The 23,865-nt window shown below is 45.5% G+C and overlaps 1 protein-coding gene across 2 annotated transcripts in view; it reads left to right on the forward strand.

Annotated features, from left to right (window-relative positions):
- The first annotated feature begins 209 nt into the window (after positions 1-209).
- The window catches only part of LHFPL3 (LHFPL tetraspan subfamily member 3), a 234,180-nt gene continuing 210,524 nt past the window's right edge, over positions 210-23,865 (forward strand). For both annotated transcript variants that reach the window (XM_060279524.1, XM_035127709.2), the window contains exon 1: positions 210-773. In XM_060279524.1, the coding sequence (XP_060135507.1) occupies positions 281-773 (493 nt within the window). In that variant the 5' untranslated portion in view covers positions 210-280. The remainder of the gene's footprint in view (positions 774-23,865) is intronic.

Here is a 23,865-nt window from a genome sequence, read left to right on the forward strand (position 1 = left end):
TCAGTGCACTTGCCGCGCGCGGCGGCGGCAGCAGCTCCAGCAGCAGCTCGGTCGCTCGAATCCCGGATAGGCGCCAGCCAGAAGCGAGCCGGGCGCTTCCCCGGGTCCTGCCCGGCGCTCGCCTCTCCTGCGGGCTCGGAGGGAGAAGGAGGAGCTCGCCCGCCCGCCCGCCCGCCCGCCCGCCTGCCTGCCTGGCGATGCCGCGGCGCCTGGGCGCGTGAAGCGGGGCTGGCGCTTGCGGCACGCGGGGCGCATCTGAGAGGGGCTCTTCTCGGCCACCATGCCCGGAGCGGCGGCGGCGGCGGCTCTAGCGGCCGCCTCGTCGGCCGGGGGCTCGGCGTCGCTGGCGGGGGGCTCGGCGGCCGGGGCTCTTCTGCCGCCTCAGGAGGCGGCCAAGCTGTACCACACCAACTACGTGCGGAACTCGCGCGCCATCGGGGTGCTGTGGGCCATCTTCACCATCTGCTTCGCCATCGTCAACGTGGTGTGCTTCTTCCAGCCGTACTGGATCGGCGACGGCGTGGAGACGCCTCAGGCGGGCTACTTCGGGCTCTTCCACTTCTGCACGGGCAGCGGCTTCTCCCGGGAACTCACGTGCCAGGGCAGCTTCACGGACTTCTCGAGCCTGCCCTCGGGAGCCTTCAAAGCCGCCTCCTTCTTCATCGGGCTCTCCATGGTGCTCATCATCTCCTGCATCGTCTGCTTCATCCTCTTCTTCTTCTGCAACACGGCCACCGTCTACAAGATCTGCGCCTGGATGCAGCTGTCCTCCGGTGAGTCAGGGTTAAGCGCGCACCTGCCCAGGGGCCGGTGGGGAGCGTCCCAGACCCGTCCGTGGGGCAGTTAGGTAACCTGCACGCGATGGCCTCACCTCCCCCCCAACCTCCCACACCTCTGGTCCTCGAAATGTGCATTTCCTTAGGGAGGCAGGAACCCTCCTGCTCATCCCACGGAGTCGAGTCTTGGAATTATGATGTCCCCGAGTCCTGCCGGGCTGGCACTACTGTCACCCCGTTGGACCAACCGGACGCTTCAAAAGGAGGCAGGGGGGATATAAGCAAGCATCTCCCATGCACCTGGGGGCAAGGCGGCAGTATCTAGAGATGCAAGGTGCAAACCTGTGTGCATGGAAAGCTCTTCATTTTGTGGGTAACAAAAGGGCTCTTTTGCTCTGGTAGTGGGGAGAAAGCTGTATTCCAAGGGGAGCAACGGCTTTTGCAGGTTAAATTCCCCTGCAGGGCTGGATAGTTAGTAGAAATAAACTTAAGTGCACGTAAAAGATGTGGAGGGATAACCTGGGGGAAAACGTTGTCCACAAAGGGGTGGGTGTGTTGCATTCAAAGCAATGTGTCGGAAAGCGTTGTCACCCAGGAAAGAACTCTTGCCTAGATTAGGGAAGCTTGCTTGGGGTTTGAAACCGCCCCTAAGAGAGAAAATACCACACCAGCACCCCCAGCACTAGCAATGACAATGTGGACTGACAGGTAACATATATGCCTCTCTTTCTGGGGGAATTTGTACTGCTCTAGGGTCTTGCATGTGGGGGGAAAGACACAGGACTGCTGCTGTGCACCTTTCCAAAGGACTGAGTGGATGAGACCTTGCAAGAGCCACGTTTTAGATCACAGTGACAAATCTGTCCTCTGGCAGAGGCTGGTACTAAAGGAAAGGTCACAAGGAAATGGTAATGAGAACCTTGGGGAATGCTTGAAAGAAATCCCACCAGACAGGCAAAGTTGCTCTGTTCTTGAGGTGCATCTGATGTAGCTTTCCATGGCACTTGCTATGACAAATGAATGCTGCTTCTCAACATGGATGAGGTCTTGTTATCCATGTCTGGTTGAGAGACAACTGTGACTGTTGGGAGCCTTTGGAGTCTCTCTTGCAAGGTTGGTTTCTCTGTATGATAGTACAATGGGGGAAAGCCTCTGTAGTCCCCCCCCCAAGAGCCATGCAGCCCAATCCTATAGAATGTTTTATTTGTTAAACACGTCACAATGCTGCATAGCACCAGGTAAGTGTGCATATAGGATTGCAGTCTCCATCTGTAGCCTCCAAGTGAGCTGTTAAGTGACTCTTTGGAAAGCAAAGAGATGGCAGTTCAAAGCCCATGACATTAGTAGATTCCTTACTGTCTCCAGCCTTTCTTTATGTATGTATTGTATATAGTTACATCCTGCAAGGAAGGAAAAATACATTGTTCCCTCCTTCCTTGTGTTATCCTCCCAACAACCCTTTGAGGTAGATTACGGGATGACCAGTCCGAGGTCACCCAGTGAGGCTTCTGACCAGTTGAGAATCTGAGCCTGCAACTCAACTGCTACGTCATACTGACTCTTGTTCAACCTTTCCGACCAAGGCTTAGCTTTGGAGTGACAAAAACAACTGTGTAGCTAATGGGACAAAAGAGGGCAAGGGAAACGCAGATATGCTGCACCACTTCAAACTCTAAAATAGAAAGCAAAATGCTGAGAGTACCAAGATGAACCCTCTAACAGGGTATCCCTTTATAGCTGATGAGGAAGCATCTGGGTCTAGTTATTGGGGATATTGTCAGTGTGAATCAGTTTGTGGCCAGGTCAGGCATGGCCAGTGTTTTATATACTGTATTTGTTACACTTATACTCTGCCTTTCCATTTTTAAAAATGCCCACAGTGGCTAACGACATTAAAACATGTTCCAGGGGGAAGGATCTGATTGGTTAACATTGTGGTGTAGATGTGTAACCTGGGGTATAAATCTGCCCTTGGAAAGCACCTGAGAGGTTTGGGATTTATTTAAAAAAGAAAGGTATGGTGCAATGCATATAACTTCAAGTGCCAATTATTCGAACCTCAAGAGGGGAGACAAATAAGCACATGACAGAGATCTTTATTAAGGTATTTTGCCAGAAAGTGAAAGGAGGAATGGAGGTCCCAGGGCAAAGCAGGCAATGATTTTTATTTTTAAATCAAATAAAAATGGGGGATTAATTTGTGTTTGGGGCTGGGGGGCTGGGATATAGTTATGTTGAAAGCTAAGCATGAATTCTTCTTGGGATTCTTCCAGAGTGAACTGGAGGTGCCTGTTCTTGCTGTTGGTGATTGAAATCAGAGGGCAGTTGCCTCCAAACAATATGCTCTTGAGTTACGTATTGGAAGTTTCACTCAGGTGCTATATTTAGCCATGTAGTAGAGATTTCTACAGAGGTATGTGCTCTGCAAGCTTAGTTGTTGTTCAGAAATTAATTTGAATGGTGGTTACTGCCAGAGATTGTGATTTTGTATGGACTTCTGGTATATTTTCTAGGCACTATTGCTTTCCTGACCTTTCTCATTCAAGTCTCATCCCATTCAAAACGTCAGATTTAGTTCATTACATAGTGGATTGAGATTAAATTATAGGATTAAAAAAGCACGTGGCTATTATGTACCTAGGTGAATCTGTATATTTAGTTCTGTTTGTATTTCTTTTGTGAGCTTCCCAGAAAATTTATGTTGTGGGGTGGCTATGTAAACTTAGGTATTACATTATAAGTATATTTTTATTTTGCATTTGTAAAATGCTTCCAATTATGTTTCACTGTTCACTTTTTGGGAAGATCTGTAAGGGTACTAATTGTTAGCATAAATCCTCTGCATGGCACAGATGCTGCATGTGGATGAATGTTTACTTTATGTGATTGCTGTAACTTTCCCACACAGGAGCTCAAGCTGTAACCTGATCTCCTGTCATGTGATGTTCTTTGTTCTCTTTCTACTTTCACTTTCTTCTGAACTGGAGAGTGAAGACCGAACACACACTCTCTGAATAAACGTAGATTAGCACCTACGATTGTTTGCTGTCTTCTTTACCGAAGCCAGTGGCAGTAGCAAGAATATTGGTGATTTACACCCCAATATTCCAACAGTGGTAGCAGAGTTCTGGCAGAGCTCTGGTTCCGATCTTCGGACCTCTGAAAAGCGTAAACTGGCAAGGAGGCCTCAATCTGCAGCAGCTGATCCTGAGGAATTTCGCCTGCTTGGGAGTCACCGGTTCCTGCGTTCCAGGGGAGGAAGAGCACGGATAGTCTGCGTTCCTTATCACCGGAGCAGTGAGTAACCGGGACTGATTTATAGCGGCAATAAAACCTCTAAAGCGGCAGCTTAATTGCAGATGCCTGCCGAAAGCCTAATTTGCAGCTTCTTTGTACTTTGAAGTCAGAAGCTAGCAGCACGCTTACAGAAGCAAGATGGCTAAAGCCGGGGATTCAGATCAAACACCCAAGAGTTTGTGTCCTTTGTTAAATGACTCAAATTATGCAACGTGGAGTGTTAAAATGGAATGTGTTCTTATCCGGCAAGGACTTATTGAGTTGATTCAGAACGCACCGCCCGTTTTGCCAGGCCACAGGTGGTTGAATCGCAACGCACAGGCAAGGGCAACAATAGTTCTGCATTTGGACCCATCACAGCTGGTTCATATTCGGAACTTAGATAATGCTTATGATGTTTGGACTCATCTTCGGGACGAGCACCTTAGGTTGCGCGCCGGATCAACAACATTATTCTTTCAGAGATTAATTAATTTGCGTCTGAAGGAGGGAGGAGACTTGAGAGCCCATTTGCATCAGATGCGTCAACTACGCCAGGAGCTAGCTGACAGAAACGTCAATTTGGATGACGACATTTATTGCTTTACAGTGCTAAATAGCCTTCCCAAGTCCTATAATGCTATTGCAGCCCAGCTGGGGGCTCAAGACCCTCAGCAAATGACTGCAGCAGGAATTTATGCTTCATTGCTTAATGAGGAGGACAGGACCCGCGCACAGGCGGAGGCCAACGGGGAGCGCTACTCACCCTCACCTGGTGCATCTGCAGAGACTGCACAAGCCCTTAAAACTGTGGTCAGATGCCAGTTATGCAATATTCCTGGGCACACAGCCAAGACATGCAGACGACCCCAGAAGGACTCAGGAAGTCAACAACAGGCTTCTGGGCCTAAGGGGCGAGGCAGCGGCGGTAGTGGCAGCAGCAGCGGCGGCGTCAGCAGCAAGGGCCCTACTGCACGCAAAATGCTTGTAATGCTCACTCAGCTTGATGACCAAGACGACGACGGGTCTTATCTGATCATAGATTCGGGATCTTCGCACCATCTGGTCAACGACAAGAGACTGTTCCAGACTTTTGAGAAGCTGGACTCCATCGTGTCACAGGCAGATGGCAATTCCTTGAAATCCATTGGAAAAGGAACTATTTTTCTGAAATCTCTAAATTTGAGTATCAGTAATGTGTATCTTGTTCCAGAGCTGAAGCAAAACCTTTTCAGTGTTTCTCAAATTGATGAGAAGGGGTTTGAGCTGTGTTTTCACAGGGGCACCTGTGTGATTTCTAAAGATGGAGAAGTTCTTTTGACGGGACACAGAGACAAAGATAACCTTTTCAGATTATCTTATGATAAAAGTGATGCATGTTTTACTGTTGTTGATGGTTGTTTAACAGGTCCAGAGGAGCCTAAGGAGGCAAAGAAGCAACCAAGCAAGAAAGGTCTAACACGTTGTTTCCAGATCGTTTCTGCTGGTGTTTTTGGTCCTATGCCGAAGTCCCTTGGCAAGGCCAAATATTATCTTCTGATAACTGACCACTTCTCTAAGTATACGTGGTTTTATCCTCTGCAAAAGCCTCAGCAGGCTATTGTGAAATTTTCTGAATTTCATGCTAAGGTTGAACTGAAACATGGTTGTAAAATTGAATGTTTGTTAACCAATGACATTCCTCTTTTTACTTCAGAAGGAGTTTCAAGTTTTTTTTGATGACAAAGGCATTCACCACAAGTTTGCCAAAACCCAGGCAGCTTGGGACAAAAGCTTATGTGTTAAGGTTAACACTAAGTTAGAAGCAGGCATGCAGGCGCAACTGCTGAGTTCAGGATTGTCTGAACAACTGTGGGCTGAAAGCATCTCATTTTTCCTTTACCAGTGGCTCAGACAGGTTCCTAAAGGACAGAAGCGTTCTCCTTATGAGATTCTGTTCCAACAAAAGCCTGATGTGAGCAACACTAAGGTTTTTGGAACCAAAATGTGGGTGGCTTCGCTTGAGGGCAAGCCAGTCCAAGGCATTCTATTGGGTTTTGAGGAAGGTCAATACAGAGTTATGTTGTCTTCTTCCAATGAGGTGATTCTTACTCAAGAGGTAGAACACACTCCTACGCCACAAGAAACACATGTTCTTGATGAATTTCCCATAGGTGCCAATGATTTTGATGATTCCTACACTGACACAAGTGGTAGTGATAATGATTCCTTTGCTGAAGGCTCTACCCCGAGTAGCTCTGACACAGGGGAGACAGTCATACACAAAGGAACTCATGCTGTTTTTAACAGACCTTCATCGGATGATGAAAAAGTGCTAGAAGCACTTGACCCACTGTTTACCATTGGTATGAGTTCTCCCAAAAGTCCTGAGGGGGAGAATCTCAGTAAACAGGATTTGCACCTCTCACGCAGGTCTGAGAGGATTAGAAGAGGACCCAAGAGGTATTCTCAGGAGTTTGCCAACACAGCAATTACAAATTTAGCTGTGCTTAGAACTCCAAAACAGGCAGCAGTCACACAGGCTAAGCCACAACAACAGGTTGTCAAACGCAACACTGTTTCTGTCAACAGAGCAACTGCTCTGGTCCCCTGGAAGCCAAAGCTGGTCAATCCAGTCTCAGAGAGTTCCACAGCAGGAAAGTCCTATTTTGTTTATGACAACTGTCTGTTCACTTCTCTTAATGATGCTCTCACATTTGCATCTTTTTCCATTTCAGGATTCAGGGGAGATGTTAGCATAAATCCTCTGCATGGCACAGATGCTGCATGTGGATGAATGTTTACTTTATGTGATTGCTGTAACTTTCCCACACAGGAGCTCAAGCTGTAACCTGATCTCCTGTCATGTGATGTTCTTTGTTCTCTTTCTACTTTCACTTTCTTCTGAACTGGAGAGTGAAGACCGAACACACACTCTCTGAATAAACGTAGATTAGCACCTACGATTGTTTGCTGTCTTCTTTACCGAAGCCAGTGGCAGTAGCAAGAATATTGGTGATTTACACCCCAATATTCCAACACTAATTAGTGTGTATTTGCATTTTCTTAATTTGTAACCTGGACAAGGATTTCATAGTGGAATTGAGTGAGCATGTATATTGTATGGCATGTATGACATGTACAGTGGTACCTTGGGTTAAGAACTTAATTCATTCTGGAGGTCCGTTCTTAACCTGAGGTACCACTTTAGCTAATGGGGCCTCCTGCTGCTGCCACCGCACGATTTCTGTTCTCATCCTGAAGCAAAGTTCTTAACCCGAGGTACTATTTCTGGGTTAGCAGAGTCTGTAACCTGAAGCATCTGTAACCTGAAGCGTCTGTAACCCAAGGTACCACTGTAATAGCAATGTGGCATTTGTAGTGCCGAAGCATGTGAATGATTACTACACATTAATGTTTCTTGCACTTGCAAGTTTCCCAGAATACAGTTATCTTGATATTAACATTAGTGCTTACTGCAAATTGATACTTAAAGCCTGAGCACACCCTCCTTTATTCCTTGATGTCCTGCAGTGGGTTTGATAAAAAAAACGAATGGATTTCAGTAAAGTGGTTCGGCTTGCGGAAGAATATTCTGGATTTGCAGATGTCTTAGATTTAATTTAAATTCCACTTCTGATCAATGCCCACTGGGCCGTTAGTACCATTGTATCATTTTGAATGCTAAATACCGTGTTTCCCCTTTTTTAAGACACCGTCTTATAACTTTTTTTCCTCAAAAAAACACACGGTGGCTTATTTTCAGGGGGTGTCTTTTTTTTTAAGTGCTGGTACAACTGGGTCCCACTGGCTCAGGACACTCGGTGCTCTCTTCCGCGCACATTATAAACACCACACTCTAGCCTACTGTGCTATCCAGGTTTTGCTGTCAACCAGGCTGGCAGCAGCTCTCCAGAATTTCAAACTTGGGGGTACCTGGGGGTTAAACCTGGGATCCTTCTGCTCCCCGGGCTCTCTCACGCCGGCCGAGGAATGAGGAGGGAGGCCGTGACCCGTCCCGCTCTGAGATGCTTGTGAGGGAAGCGCGAGGGGGACGAGGCTTGGGCCCATGCCCCTGGCGCGCGCGCGCGGCTGAATGACGAGCCGAAGCGGAACCTTTTCTCTGTGGGGGGGGGAGACGCGCGCGCGCGCAAACACACACACACACACACACACACACACACACTGAGAGAGAGACACGCACAGGGAGAGAAAGAAAGAGACGCGCGCACACACACACACACACACACAGAGACGCACGGGGGAGAGAGAGAAAGAGACGCGTGCACACACACACAGAGAGAGACGGACGCACGGGGGAGAGAAAGAAAGAGACGCGCACAAACACACACACAGAGAGAGACGGATGCACGGGGAGAGAAAGAAAGAGACGCGCACAAACACACACACAGAGAGAGACGGATGCACGGGGAGAGAAAGAAAGAGACGCGCACAAACACACACACAGAGAGAGACGGACGCACGGGGGAGAGAAAGAAAGAGACGCGCACAAACACACACACAGAGAGAGACGGATGCACGGGGAGAGAAAGAAAGAGACGCGCACAAACACACACACAGAGAGAGACGGATGCACGGGGAGAGAAAGAAAGAGACGCGCACAAACACACACACAGAGAGAGACGGATGCACGGGGAGAGAAAGAAAGAGACGCGCACAAACACACACACAGAGAGACGCACGGGGGGGGAGAGAGAGAGACGCGCGCGCGCACACACACACACACACACACACAGAGACGGACGCACAGGGAGAGAAAGAAAGAGACACGCGCACACACAGAGAGCGTGCGGCTGCAGCACACACAGAGAGCGTGCGGCTGCAGCGCTCACGAAGCAGCGCTGCACTTAGGGGAAGATGGCCAGGGAGGGGGGCTGCGGGGTCAAGGCAATGCGTGAAAGGGAGGGATGGCGAGGAAGAAGTGGGGAGTGAAGTGATCGGGGCTTTAACATGCCCGCACGCGCAAAAGGGAGGCTCAGAATATGGAGATCGGTTCTGGCTGCTTCTCTTAAAGTGCCGCAAGTAACGAGCCTCTCTCTCTTTCCTCCTGCCGCTCGTGCCCTTGGTGCTTCGTGCGGCGCTGCTTCACGCTTTGTCAGCGCTGCAGCCGCCACCGCTTCTGGGCACCCACCCGACCCCGCAGGCTTCCTCCTCCTGCCGCGGCCGGCATTGCAGGAGCTGGGTCCTGCTGGCTGGTGCTCCGTGCGGCACTGCTGCACGCTTTATTGGCACTAAAGCAGCCACCGCCGCTTCCGGGCACTGACCCGACCCGGCAGGCTTCCTCCTCCTGTCGCGGCCGGCATGCTGGGTCCTGCTAGCTGGTGCGGAAGTATGGCTTATTTTCGGGGTATGTCTTATAGCTCTCAAATGGTTAAAAACCCTGCCATGGCTTACTTTCTGACTACGTATTAAAAAAGGGGAAACACGGTATATAAGGTGATTTGTGCCTCACTTGTGTGAATCGCATTTGATAAATGACTGCATGTTCATCAGGACTTTTTCAGATTAAAGTAATACAAATGGTTCTGCAAGTCACTCCCTGCATATAAAACATGATGCAAATAAATAAATAAATACAAATTGTTATATTTGAGACGTATGTCTGTGAAAGGCTTTATTGAAGCCGTTCTCAGGTGGTCACAGTATCATTAGATGTTGATAATTTGTTTCCACATAATGCTTATAATCTGTCTGTGAATTCAAGAGCACTGTTGTGAATTAACATTGCAAGCTGACAGTTATATTTTCCAAATTAATTTTACTAAAACACCGTGTCTTCCTCTTTATTGCATATTGTCTAGTGCTGATTACTTTTCACATTGCAGAAATGGATTTGGTGTAAAAGGGCACACTTGTTCTATACATATAATTACTATACATAGGAAGCCAACTTTACTTTACTTTATGACTGTACAAATAAGCAATGCTTTTTTTAAAAAAAAAAGTTGGTAATATTTTTTAGTATTTATAAACTTTCTGTTGGAATTTGTACCAAAGTCCTCTGTATACATAGTTTGTATGCACTTTCCCCCAAACAAGGTTAAAGTTTCCAGAGCTGCAGAATAGACATGTGTGTGGAGACAGACAAAAATTAAATTGCTTAAAAAAACACACCACTACAATGCTTCACTTTTTTTAAAAAGAGTACATATTATTGTGCTCTTACTGGTTTGCCTGTCGATAATTCAGGGAGCAGCCTACTGTGGAGCTGCTTCACTTTAGTTGCAAGTCAATTAAACCCACCCCTTGAATGTTCCTAAGCACAGTACATCCCATAAACTACTGCTATCTTGTCAGTGTATGGTAAGGAGAGGTAGGGTGGAGGAAAGAGGAATTAATGGCTTTGAAATTGTTAAGGAAACAATTGTTTCAGTTCCTTATGATTAGCGCTAATAATTTTTCCTGTAGGCTGTTTAGCTTTTTCAAAATATGGTTCTCCCAGTGCACTTAATGCCCTTGCAGTTTATATTAGGTCCTTTCTCTATATGCTGTGCACCCAAGATAACTGTAAAAGGGCTTACTGATGCCTTTTGAATAATATATGTCCTGAAAATTAATTTGCAAACTCAATTTTTAAAGAGTAATGTGGAACTATATGCTTTGCTTCTACAGAAGTCCAATAGTTTTTCTTAAGGGATTGCCCTTTCACTGTAAAGGAGTAATCTTATTTGGTCATTGTGGCTTTGCTGAAACAGACTCATGGGCCAAAGGGGAAGGCCTAGGGGGCCCTGTTTAGGCTTTGGGCTCAGTGTTCCCCACCATGGACCCTAGACTACGTTTCTTAGATTTCTACTCAGATGAAGCAGCTAAATCCTTGGCTATTACGCTCCCAGAGAAAATTAAAGCAATGTATAATCTCATAGAAGGTTTCTAATACAGCTTTCTAAAGTGTTAATTCAAGACTTCTAGATTAAATCCCAGAGAGGGAAGTTATGGATTCTGTCTCTTGGCAAAACACAGGCTTGTCATCTTTATTGCTGACTCCATTCCTTCCACCCAGGAAAACTAATTACAGCTTGGCTTTGTTTTAAGGTATTGGATTGCTGGGGAAAATTCAAGTGTACAGTTGGCAAAGAGTGATGACTGAAATTTAAGTGAAATGTTGCCACAGTAAAGTTTCTGAAGCAGGTGGTTATTTTCATGGGGAAAATCAGTGCTTAAACTGAAATGGAAATGACATAATGTCTCTTTTTGGAAAACCTGTTGGCCAGTTTTGGATGGTCTCCTCCTTTCTTGTTTGGGCATCCTTTTGATAAAGCAAGCTATGCTCAATGGTCCTATTTTTTCTAGGCTTTTAAAACAGTGGCTTCATGCCTGGACTCCTCTGGTCAGCTAAATTGAGTCACAGAAGATTGCTTTTTTGGCAAACAACAGCTTCTCCCTTTTCAGAAATAAGGTGAGGCTGCTTTTCTAGGAACTGATGTGCTTTAGCAAACTAGTCCTGTTGTAAAGCCATGGCCTGCACAACTGCAGCTGACAATGACTACCTAATTGGCCCCTTGACAGCAAAACACGGGTAATGATGGGACAAGTATTTTGTCTTCCTCTTGACAGTACTGGTGTAGTCCAAGGGTAGACAACATAGTGCCCTCCAGGTGTTGATGGGCTACAGCTCCCACAAGCCCCAACCAGCATGGTCAGTGGTTAGAGATAATGGGAGCCGTAGCCCGACAGCAGGAAAAGTAGGAAGACAGCAGGAAAAGTAGGAAGGTACAGCCATGAAAGTTTGTTAGCTTCCCCCTTTCTTCAGCATTTGGCTATGAAGTGCTTAGCTAAAGCTGGAAAGCCCTTCATTTGTCAGGATAAAATAGATTAAGCCCACGGGACACTAATTACTGCCTTAACACACTTTAAAGTGGACAGGGTAAGCCAAACTGAGAACTTAAAGGTCTCAGGGTTTTTTTGGGTTGCTTGTTCATAAACGACACAAAGTATTGCATAGTTACCACGTCTCTCTGCAAGGTTTGCCTTTCTCTTTCAAAGCAGCATAATTACTCCGGTGTTAGGCTGCTATGGAAACTGTTTTGCAAATAATGGAGTTAAAGAGGCAGTTGTAATCATCTTGACTTGTTGAGGTGCAATTTGCCAATGGCTCTTTTAAGTTTTCATCTGCAAATACAGACAGCGGAGAAGGTCTAGGTTTGAGTGTACAGCTGTTGGTTAGGAGGAAGTAAAGCAGCGGCAGTCAGTCAGGTGAGTAGCTATTTACACTTACCTTTACTCTCTGCTACTTACCCCCAACGGCTGGGCCTCCCCCCCCCAAGGCTGTTGGAACCAATCATCCTGTTGAGGAGAAGCAGCAGAACTATCTGCTCTCAAGTCTCTCTCTCTCTCTCTCTGTGTGTGTGTTAACCAGGATTTTTGTCTTGGCTATCATTAATCGCCACATAATTGTCTCTGTCGACAGAGTGTTGGCAATAGACAATTGGTCCGCCATCTTTCCTCCTGGAAGTCTCATGTGTTGCCAGGGCTCTTTTTAAATCTGAGCTTTTTTCTATGGCAAGGTCCTTCTGTTCTAGGTGTCCTCTGATGCCTCCTTTTGAGTCTTACTACCCACAATTAGACTTATTTGACACAAGCAGATTTCTGCCAGGCCCAAGAAGGATGAGGCCCCACCCTGTAAGCTCAGCATCCAGCTGCCTTGAAGCCACATTTAAAAAGGTGTTTTGACATTTGGAAGTTAGTCAAACATGGAAGTAAGAAATAGTGCCTGTGCTTGCTTTCTTTTCTTCCTCCCTCCCTCCCTTTTCCTTTGATGGTGTGTCCTTTTTAGATTATAAACTTGAGGGCGGAACAGCAGCTAGTGCAGAATGCAGAGCATGGCTTCTGACTCTGCCTTTAAACAACACCCAGCGCTGGTGGTGCTGAAAAAACTGCTGCCCTGGCTTCCAGTATGTTAAGCTCACAATGGTCTGTTCCTTCATGCCCCCAGTCTCCTTGAAAAGGAGAATACAGGGACAGTAGCCTAAAAACCCTAAAGGAATGTGAGAAATAATTGCTGCATGTGTTGTGCTGTCGTGCCTCATGTTTAGAAATGGGGCTGGCACAGATCTACCCACTTAGCTGTATGGCAAGCCATGCATTACTGGCAGAGCCATGAAGAGGTGAAGGGCATAGGTGCCAGCCCCGTAACTATGCCCAGATCTGGCAGATCAGTTAGCCCTAGTGGAGATGAGGCAAAAGGAATTAATTCTCAGGCTGAGAGGTGTACTGGAGAGGCCAAGTGAGATAATTGATGAGAAGATACTTAAGGAACTGGCGGAGTGGTTACATGTTAAAGAAGACGACCTAATGTTAGAGGTGGATAAAATCTATCGAATAAGTGGGGACAGATCAAAAAAATTCAAAGGACCTGGAGACTGCCTGATATTTCTAAATTCCGGATTGTTGAAAGACAAGATCCTGCAGAGAAAGAAACAAGAACCTTTGAATGGTAGCATTGTCTAGCCCGCATTTTACCAGCTTCTTTACAAGAATACCATGGGGCACCTTGTCAAAGGCCTTGCTGAAATCAAGATAGGCTACATCTACAGCATTCCCTTCATCTACCAGGCTTGTAATTCTGTCAAAAAATGAGATCAGATTAGTCTGACATGACCTATTTTTCAGAAACCCATGCTGACTTTTAGTGATCACAGCGTTCCTTTCTAGGTGGATGAAACCTGGAGAGGATTAGCCAGAGACCAGGCTCATCATACCCTGGCATAGGTAAACATTGTAGTGCCACAAAGGTTCAATGTTGACATAGCATTCTTGATCAAATAATTATGGCTTCAGGACACTATGATGATGATTGATGATGATGATATTTATAATCCCAGTTGTGTGCGTCAGTTGTGTGTGTAGGCCCCTCTTCCAGCCCATGTCTTGGTTCACCTGTTGAACAAATTCTATTCCATGCCAGATCAGTGTTACCTCATATATACGAGCCACTGAAAACGGTTAGAAATTGCTAATGGCAACTAGCAACTCTTAGTTTAACCAGTAATGTAAATGCCTCAATTGCTCAATTACCTCTTATGTTACACTGATGTCTCCCTGACAAGAATAAATCTAGAGGAGGAGCAAACAAAGCCTGCCAGGAAGCGTCCCTCGAATCCGTTGATATTCCACAACAAGAATTTCATTCATACTTTTATTTGCTTTTAGATGCCAGATTTTTTAATGATTTGCTCTTGACAGATGAATTATTCACTTGTTTATAAATAAGTGTAATATGGTTTTTGCATATAGAATGGGAGCAGTCACTGTACACTATTGTGGATGTATGGTTAATCTAGAACAGGCATGTCCAACAGGTAGATCATGATCTACTGATAGATCATTGGACGTCTGTGGTAGATCACTGGCAGATTGCTGCCTCCCCTCAAAGAAGCTCAACAACTTTGGCTCCCCTAAAAAAAGCCCTGACCCCCCTCCCAAATGGGAATTCCCTCCTCCCTGGAAAAAAGCTCATCAACTACATATGATCTGAAACCCCCCCCCCCCCAAAAAAACTGACCTTCCTCCTCCTGGGCTTTCCTTCCTAAAAAAAAACTCAACAATTTTGACCTGAACTGAACCCCCTGAAAGTGGGTAGATCACCACCGGTTTTTAACTCTGTGAGTAGATCACAGTCTCTTGGGAGTTGGCCACCCCTGATCTAGAACACATGTTTACCACCTGGTGTGGAGGTTACTCTTTGACCTTTCTCCCTTGGAATCCAACAGGGATATTCATGATTGCGAACATATTGCTATCATTACCTCACATGGGCTCTTGTGGTTTTTCTGGTCTGGTGTAGCAGCCATAACATTCTCTTCCCATTTAGGAAGTGCATTCTGGGTTTCTCTTCTCCATCTCAAGCATGAATTAGATACTCTCTTTCATGGTTTGTTTTAACCACAGCACAGAATTACTTCTATATTGATGCCAGCTAGGATTGATTGATTATTTAATTTCTACACTGTTTACTACACAGTACAGTACAGGCAACTCCCTATTTAGACGCATTTAAATGTGCTCTGAATCTGGAATTAGTTCCAAAATGTCATGAAGGGACGGAATGGGCTTATGCATATTCAGTTGTTACGGACCAGGATGTCCGGAATGGAAACCCCATGCAAAAGAAGGATTGACTGTATTCAAAATATCTCTAAGTGTTGTTCAGCAAACAGAAGCAGCAACAGATAAGTTAGAATCATAGAATCTTAGAGTTGGAAGGGACCCAAGGGCCATCTAGTCCAACCCCCTGCAATGCAGGAATCTCAGCTAAAGCATCCATGGTAGATGGCCATCCAACCTCTGCTTTAAAACCTCCAAGGAAGGAGAGCCCAGCACCCTCTCATGAGAGTCTGTTCTACTGCCGAACAGCTCTTGCTGTCAGAAAGTTTTTTCTGAATGTTAGTCAGAATCTCCTTTCTTGTAACTTGAAGCCATTGGTTTGAGTCCTACCCTCCAGAGCAGGAGAAAACAAGCATGCTCCCTCCTCCATATGACAGCCCTTAATATATTTGAAGATGGCTATCATATCTCCTCTCAGTCTCCTCTTTTCCAGGCTAAACATACCCAGCTCCTTCAAGCATTCCTCATCAGGCTTCATTTCCAGACCCTTGATCCTCTTGGTTGCCCTCCTCTGCACACTTTCCAGCTTGTCAACATCCTTCTTAAATTGTGGTGCCCAGAATTGGACACAGTATTCCAGGTGTGGTCTGGAGGAAACAGCAGCAGCAACAACAAAGCAGTTGCATCTAAAAATGTTATATTGATACAAAGTTACTAATATATGAATCAATATTAATTCATTTTCCTTCTGGAAAGCTAGACTTGCTTTTTATGGGAAGACCCAGGGTGGGCGGGAGTTACTTAGGCTGCCCACAGCTGTGTCCCATTTAGCTGCTCTCTTCACACCCTGTTCCAGGCACAGCAGGAATGTTAATTTTCCCAGGGGGTCCAAAGGATGGGGAAAGGGCCCCCTCCACTCTTTCTTCCCCCTCTGTCCTGTCCTCCTCCACTGGTGCTGGGCTGTGGCCGCCCTCCCTCACTTTGGCCTTGGTGGGCAAGTCCTGCAGCAGCCTTGCCCTATAGCCAGGGCTTAGAAACCCATCTCAAATCTTGGATTCCCCGTTTGAAGGCCTTGCTGGTTGGCATTAACCAGGCCAATGCTAAATGGGGTGAAATTTAAACTACCAAGAGAACAGGGGGAAAGTGGAATGGGGAAGGAATATGCAAACCACTGAAACTCCCTATTTCCTAACTATAGTACCTCTTAGTTAAGTACTACCTAGATGTGGTTGTGGTGGTGTGTTTGCTGCTGGCTGTAGTGTGAAACATCTGTAAGCATTGTTACCACCCTTCCCCCCCCCCCTCTCAACAGCTTCTCTGCCATTAATAGTGGTGTGATAAATTCAATAAGTACAGCTTTTCCCAGCGTTGAATTAACCGTTATGGGAAAACTGCTGTTGCCTTTTTCTTTTTAAAGCTTTTAACTGTGCAGATCCTTTATCAAGGAAACCCATAATTCTAACAACTGAGAGAGCAACACACCTAACTTTGAAAGTGATTTCAGTAGCACATATTACAGTGGCAACCTCATCATTTTTAAATAGACTTAACATGAAATAGTAGCAATGATATGCGTTATACATCTCTCTTTTGTTCCTTATAAACTTAACTTCCTATTCCTTGCATAAATGCATGAATTATTGTTACTCTAATATACCAACATGTCCGTCTTTTATGGTGGCATTGTAAAGCTGCTGTTATGCAGCCCATTCTGCTCAGCCTGTTAACAATAGATGCGATGTTCATTTGGTATATAATATTTGGGACTATGTAGTCAAATTGGGATATAACTATGCACAGTATGGTAGGAAATAATAGATGCTCCTCCAGTCGTGTGTGCTGCAATAAAATGCAGAGTCTGTAAAATAACTTGAATAGTTTGTTGCCAGTACACCCACATTTTTACATGCTGTGGAGAGCCTAGCCAGGTACTAAAATAAATAAAATAATAAATTCTGAGCGGTAACTGTTCTCTGTAGAGTGAGCAGCATTTGTAGAGGGAGCATGAATTCTAAAACTGACTATAATATTATTCCAGACATAGTCTTACATTATAATTCAATCACTAGACTAATATAGCTTCAGTTTTCCAGGAACAATCACAGAGTGGGAACCAATAGTACAGCGTCTGATGTAAAGCTATCAAAAATTAAGTATAGTTTTATATGTAAGTTTCAGTCATGTTATGTATCTGCACTGTCATGTGAAGGCTGCAATTCTGATCATTCTTCCTTGGAGGGAAGCGTTGCTGAAATAAAAAGTGCTGGCTTCTAAGTAAATGAAGCTATGTTTGCAGTGGAAGGCTGTTCTGTCAGTCACAGGCTTTGCGATGAATTCCCATTTTAAGCTTGGGTACTGAGTCGGGGGAAGGTACAGTAAGAGAAAAGAATTAACTAGGAGTGTTCATGCCAGTTCAGATTCCAGAGAAGAATTAGTTGGTGGTGGAGATGATGGCCCTTGTGGAGGTTGACTGGGCAAAAGGAGTGGAATAGCTAGCTGCATTGGTGCTAATAACGTAGGTCAATAGTCTACAAACCTACTCATGGCACTTCTTTGAACCCCAGCTGCTGGAACATGGAGCCCAATTCTGATTGCTTTTACCACATTTGACAAGTATTTCTCCACAACTTGCATTCCTCCTTTCCCCCTCTTTCTCCCGCTCTGCTCTCTCTGGGGGTAAACAACAATGACAGCGCTGTTGGAGACCCACTTTCGTTTGATCCATCAATTGCAAACTGATGCTACAGAGTGTGGTGTTGTTATTGCTGTTGAGATTGTTGAGCACTGATTATAGGTGGTAGATGTTTTGCTGGGTTTTCCATATGATGTTTAGTTTACATTTTTATGCTGTTATTGGCTTTAGATAGTGGAATCCAGTTCTAACTTTCATTGTAGGATAATAAAAACAAACTTTGCATAACTATAGTAATGCAGACTTTTTTCTTCTTCTTTGGCGATCACTCGTAGCCGAGTAAGATTGTCTTCCATGAACACGGTCTAAACAGTGAGTCTGTAAGTGACTATGGAGGCCAATTCTGGTTCCACATGTCCTTGACTTTCTATTCTTTCTTTGTCCCTCTCATTGCACTTTTTAATTTTCCTGCCTACCACAGAACTGTCATTTTCTGTACCCTATTATACCTGTATTTATACAGGGCAACCCTGATCATTAGAGCATTTTGTGTTGGACGAATCCATGAAAGTTAAACCTGTAGTAATGTCTAAGAATTGAATTGGCTAGAGATAGTAGCTTTGTCAGTGGTTCACAGCTTATGGTTGCCATAAGTGTGGCCTGAATAACAAGAGCTACTTGGGGGAGTTCAGAAGAAGGAATCAGGTGGAGAGAGGGTTAAGTACCCCTCCAAATGGCAGCATTTGATGCTTTTGAGGCAGGCTTTGTTCTTTACTCATAAAACTGTGTTGACTATCCTTATAGAAATAATAACACAGGTGGCGCTGTGGTCTAAACCACAGAGCCTAGGGCTTGCTGATCAGAAGGTCAGTGGTTCGAATCCCCGCGATGGGCTGAGCTCCCGTTGCTCAGTCCCAGCTCCTGCCCACCTAGCAGTTCAAAAGCACGTCAAAGTGCAAGTAGATAAATAGGAACCGCTCTGGCGGGAAAGTAAACAGCATTTCCATGTGCTGCTCTGGTTCGCCGGAAGCAGCTTTGTCATGCTGGCCACATGACCTGGAAGCTGTACACTGGCTCCCTTGGCCAATAAAGCGAGATGAGCGCCGCAACCCCAGAGTTGTCTGCAACTGGACATAACGGTCATGAGTCCCTTTACCTTTACTCCTTGCTGTAGCTGTAGGGGTCAGCAGGCAGGGAAGTGAGAAGTGCTGCTAAAAGGGCTGAGTAGAGGACAAACAGACTGTAGTTTAGTGTTTGCCTATCTGATGCCCTCCAGATGTTTTGAGCTACAATTCCCAGCATGCTGACTGGGCCTGCTGGGAATTGTATTCCAAAACATCTGGAGGGCACCAGTTTGCCAAAGGCTACTTGGGTGGCCCTTAGGACTAGGTTCAGGGTTGATGGGAGACTTTAATTTCCACAGCACACTTTGTTGGGATTTCTCATTGATCCAAGAACAAAAGCCATTTATATTTTCTCCAATACTAGAATTCGATTGATGCTGGTTCCATGGCACAGGGCATGGGACTTGCCTCCCAGAGCAGAAGAAAGATGGTGCTGCAAAGCGTAAAATTGGGTGCATAGTCTCCCAGTCTAATTTGCATTTTTTCATTTTATAGACATGGGATTGTATCCAACAAGAGTCACCCTCTGAGTAGACCCATTAAAACTGATGGATACAACTAACTGAGGTCCATTAGTTACAGTGGGTCTATGCTGAGTAGAATTCAGCTGGCTACAATCCATAGATCAAGGGTAGCTAACATGGTGCTCTTCAAATGCAGCTGGACTGCCACTCGCAACATGGCATCACTGGCCATACCAGCTTGGGCTGATGGGAGTTGTAGTCCAGCAATTTCCAGAGAGCCATGTTGGCCATCTCTGCCATAGAGCATAGAAGGGAAGAGGAATCATATACAGGCAACTTGGTTTGTTTTCATCCTTTAATTTTTACTCCCAATGGACTTTCTGAACGTAAGTCTGCATATATTGCTGTACCAACTCTTCTGAAGAGCAGTGGTCATGTAAACAGTGTAATAGACAAACCTTCTGTAATTACAGCGAGCGGAATTCAGAAACGAAAACGAAACATATTTTATCCTTGTTCAACATTATGTGCAGCCATCTGCAGTATGACAAGTAATGGCACAGATATATCACTACATTGGATTGTTATTCGAGACAACACATTCTGTATGGTTTTTGACTCTGCATTAATGAGGGAATCGGTTCTGTTTTGACATCTGTCATGTTTCAGTCATGGCATCGCCGCTAATCTAGGAGTAAAATTGTACCCACTCTTGAAGGCCCTTCCTTATTTGCGTGGAGTTCGTGTTGTGTCATAACACAAGCTCAACCCCACCAGTCTTTAAAAGAAGCACAGAAAATTTTAAGGCTTAATACAAACAAAATGAAAAAAGTGGTGATTAGAAACTTGGGCATGGAGTTCAAAGTCCCCAGCATGACAGGTGCAAGAGGCATTAAGTCCTAAATGGCAAAAACCGAAGGCCACATCTCTCTCATTTAGCTGGCCACCAGGGCACTGTGATTAGGGTTTTAATTCCTGTTGTGCCAGTTTGAGTGCTGGAAGCTGCCAGGGCTGCAGCTTATCCTGCCATGTGCTACGAGCCTCATTTACTTTCAGTGCTACTGAGCAACAGCACACGGTGCCCTTCTCTGCCCTGTGTTTGAATTGCTCTGATGTTGATTTCCGCACCATTCATGGTGGGGCCTTTGGGGCAGTGTGTATGTAGCTGAAGCCTGGACAGTGTTCTTGGGGCCCATTCAAAGAGAGGATGCATTTCTTCCATTGAAGACACCCGTAAGTTCATCTGTGTTTCCTCAATTATCCAAGGTGCTCTACAGAGGACCAGGCTGGGGAAAGGGCAGTACAGTATTTCAAGCTCTATAGGAGCTATAGGAAAATATGAAGTGGTGTTGTTGTTTTTTTAATGTCCCTGTTCTCTATTTCCTCCGGATATAGAGATACAACATGATATTCTAGGGATGTGGAACCTCAGGGGCCAAATGCAGCCGCCTCTATCTCCATGTGAGCATCTCCAGGATTTTTTGGGGTGGTGGGGTTTGCAGAGTAAAACTGAAAGTGTGAGCAGGCTATATAGGAATAACAATGCCTATACATTTTGTGCCATGTCCCAGGTTCTACAAATGCTAGAAATCCACTCTCTCTTTATTTTTAAAATGAAAGCTGGAGATTATGGTTCAACTGTCTCATCCCCACCTCCATGGACACCCATGATCTGGCCCTTGGAACTCTTACTAGGTGACACTTCTCACCAGGCCTGCTCTGTGCCCTGTTCTTTTTTTAAAATAATTTTTATTGATTTTACACATTAAAAAACAAAACATACATAACATATTCTCCACCTTCTTCCAACCCCCCCTCCACGGGCCCTCTCCTGCCACGAGAGAGTCCCATGCAAGTAGACAGTCGAAGGTGGTCCACAGGGCCGGCTCTACATAGACCCCCGGTGGCGCAGTGCACCACGGCGGGGGGCTGGCAAGTTGGGCGCCGGCCTGGCAAGGAGGGCGCCACGCGGCGCGGCCGCGCAAAAACCAATTGCGCCCTGCGAGGGCGGGGCGGGCGGCGGAGTGATCTCCGCCCCTCAGCACCAGGGCATGCGATCTGCTCAAGACGGCCCTGGTGGTCCATTTTATAGTTGGATTTGTGCCCTCCCCCCTTTCCCTCGCCCCAGAGCCCCCTCCTGCCACCAGAGTAACAAGGCAGAAAGTAGGAGAGTGTCCACCCAACTATTTATCCAAATGCACTTTTTAACTTTATACTAAAAAAGAATAAAAAAGGAAAAAGGGGGAAAAAGGAAACAAGAAAAACAACTAAAAAGAAAAACCCACCCGACCCCCCCCCCTAAAAAAAGGAAAAAAGGAAAACTATTATGGTCGTTTCATTTTCAATAAACATTGTAAGGGCTTCCCCAACCTCCCCCCTACCCCGATTTTCATTTCCAATTCTCATTTAACAGATTTCTTATCATTATTCCCATTCTATTTATCAACCTCCTTGTCACATTCTAAATTTAATATTCTTATTTCCAAATCTTATCCTAATTCCATCTAATCCATCTTTCTTTTCTTCCCTTACCTAATTTTTATCCTCTAAGAACCTCCATTCTTTTTAAACCATTTGATCATTCCAAATTTTAATTTACTATATATCTATTTGATAATATACCTGCTCTTCCCCTGGCCCCAGCCAACCCCCTTCAGTCCAGCAAATTCCATAGTCATCAGTCCAGTTTTCGATCCTTTTAATCTATCCTAATAACAAATTGTCCATTCTTACTTCACCCCACCCCCTTTTCCCAATGTTTTACAATCCAACTTTCCTTATGCCCCCCCCCCCGGATTTTCCCACTTCTTTGCACATCCATTTCCTTACGTGTCTTCTGTACTCCAAAAAGTTCCATCACTTTGGTCAGTCCGAGAGTTTCTTGTCCTTCCCCCAGTATAGGAGGAATAAATTCCAAACCTTCTTGTTGAGCATGTTCCTCTCTTCCTTCCTCTTTCTCTTCTTGTTGAACTTCATCTTGTTTTTCAATATCACTGTCATTTGATACATTGTATATACTGTCTTCCTCTGCTGTTACACTATTCATGTCCTCAGACTGTAACAATTGTCTCCTTTTTTGCAATAGTAATTCCTCATGATACATTCCGATTCTCAGTTCCCACAAGCATCTCAAAACATTTTGCTGGAACGCAGGTGGATATACTTTTGTTGACATTCTCAGGCCCTTTCAAGGTCACTTGTCTTGAGAGTCAGGCAATAGTTGCTCCTTATTTCACCAACCACATTTTACAAAACTGGCTGCCATATTTATCACAGTTCTATTGCCTTAAATTCTGCAAAGATGTTTAAGATATAAAACCCAAAAATCCATGTACTCTTTTCCTTCTTTTTCTTTTTGATAATACTGTCAGCTCGCTGGTCTGTCCGGGCTGCTGGCTCCAGGGAAAGAACAGACCTTTTCCAATTTAAATCTCTCTCCTTGCAGGGAATTTTAATCACCACTGTCCGTCTCCCCTCTTACCCTGCTTCAAGGGGAGAATCTTTTTACCATGTTCTTTGGAGTTATCTTTGTAAAAATATACTTCTTGTCCTGGTTTCGGGTTCTTTAATTAACTGTTTCTTAAATCAATCAGTGGGAGGAGATGGCTTCCGTGTTTTCTCTCTCTCTCTCCCGTTTCCTAATTGTTATCCAATAAATTAATTTTTGAATCCTACTCACTGTCCTTTTGTGAATTGTTCTTTGGAAGTATCCAGCGCTCTCCGCCTCCGGTTTCGGAGCTTCTCTCCGCGAGGTAGCGATGTTGCTCAAAGATAGGCCCCGCGACTTCTACCCTTCTCGCTCCGGCGCTCTTACTGAGACGCTCTAAGGGGCAGCGTCGCTCTCGCTGCCCCCCCCCCTGCGAAGATGGGCTGCCTCGGAGCTTGAGGCAAACCCCGCCGCACGGTGCTGGTGCTGGACTGGAAGTCCTGCTCTGTGCCAAGTTCAGGTGTGTTTGTCTGGCTGGAGTCAGTGTTAGAAACTCAGATATATAAGCTAGGTGCCAAGTGGCTCCTTAAACCAAGGTTACAGTTGCCAAAATGGAATCTCTGGTTGCCATTTGGGGGGCAAGATGGCTTCAATGTCTTGTTTTTCAAATGATGGACTGACTGTGATTGATTCTCAGTTAAACATCTGGCCTATTTCAACCCCTTTTCCTTAATGGCGACCTGCTCCTGCTCAGGCTGCACAGAAAAAGCCGTTTGGTTCCTGAAATCCATCCTGATTGTGCAGATAAAATAGAATGGATAGAATTCTACAGGATGGGGTACTAGTGTGTGGAAACAGTGCTGATCCAATGATCCCCAGGCATGCACCTCCGGATGGTGGAGATGTCAGGCACCATTTTGGCGTCCAGGTATCTTCTCTTGGTCACAAGTGGTCGATAGCCAGGTGCAAAGTGCGCCTGGCACCTGGCTTATTTCGAACACTGGCTAGATTGTGTCCTGGATGCAGACGTAAGTATGTGCATAGAAACACATGAAGAGTGTGTGGCCTGCTGTCGAAGGGTAAGAGTTATAACCATTGATCCAGATATTTATTCCACCTGGAA

Source organism: Zootoca vivipara, chromosome 10 (genome assembly GCF_963506605.1).
Source record: "Zootoca vivipara chromosome 10, rZooViv1.1, whole genome shotgun sequence".
Classification (NCBI taxonomy): Eukaryota; Metazoa; Chordata; class Lepidosauria; order Squamata; family Lacertidae; genus Zootoca; species Zootoca vivipara.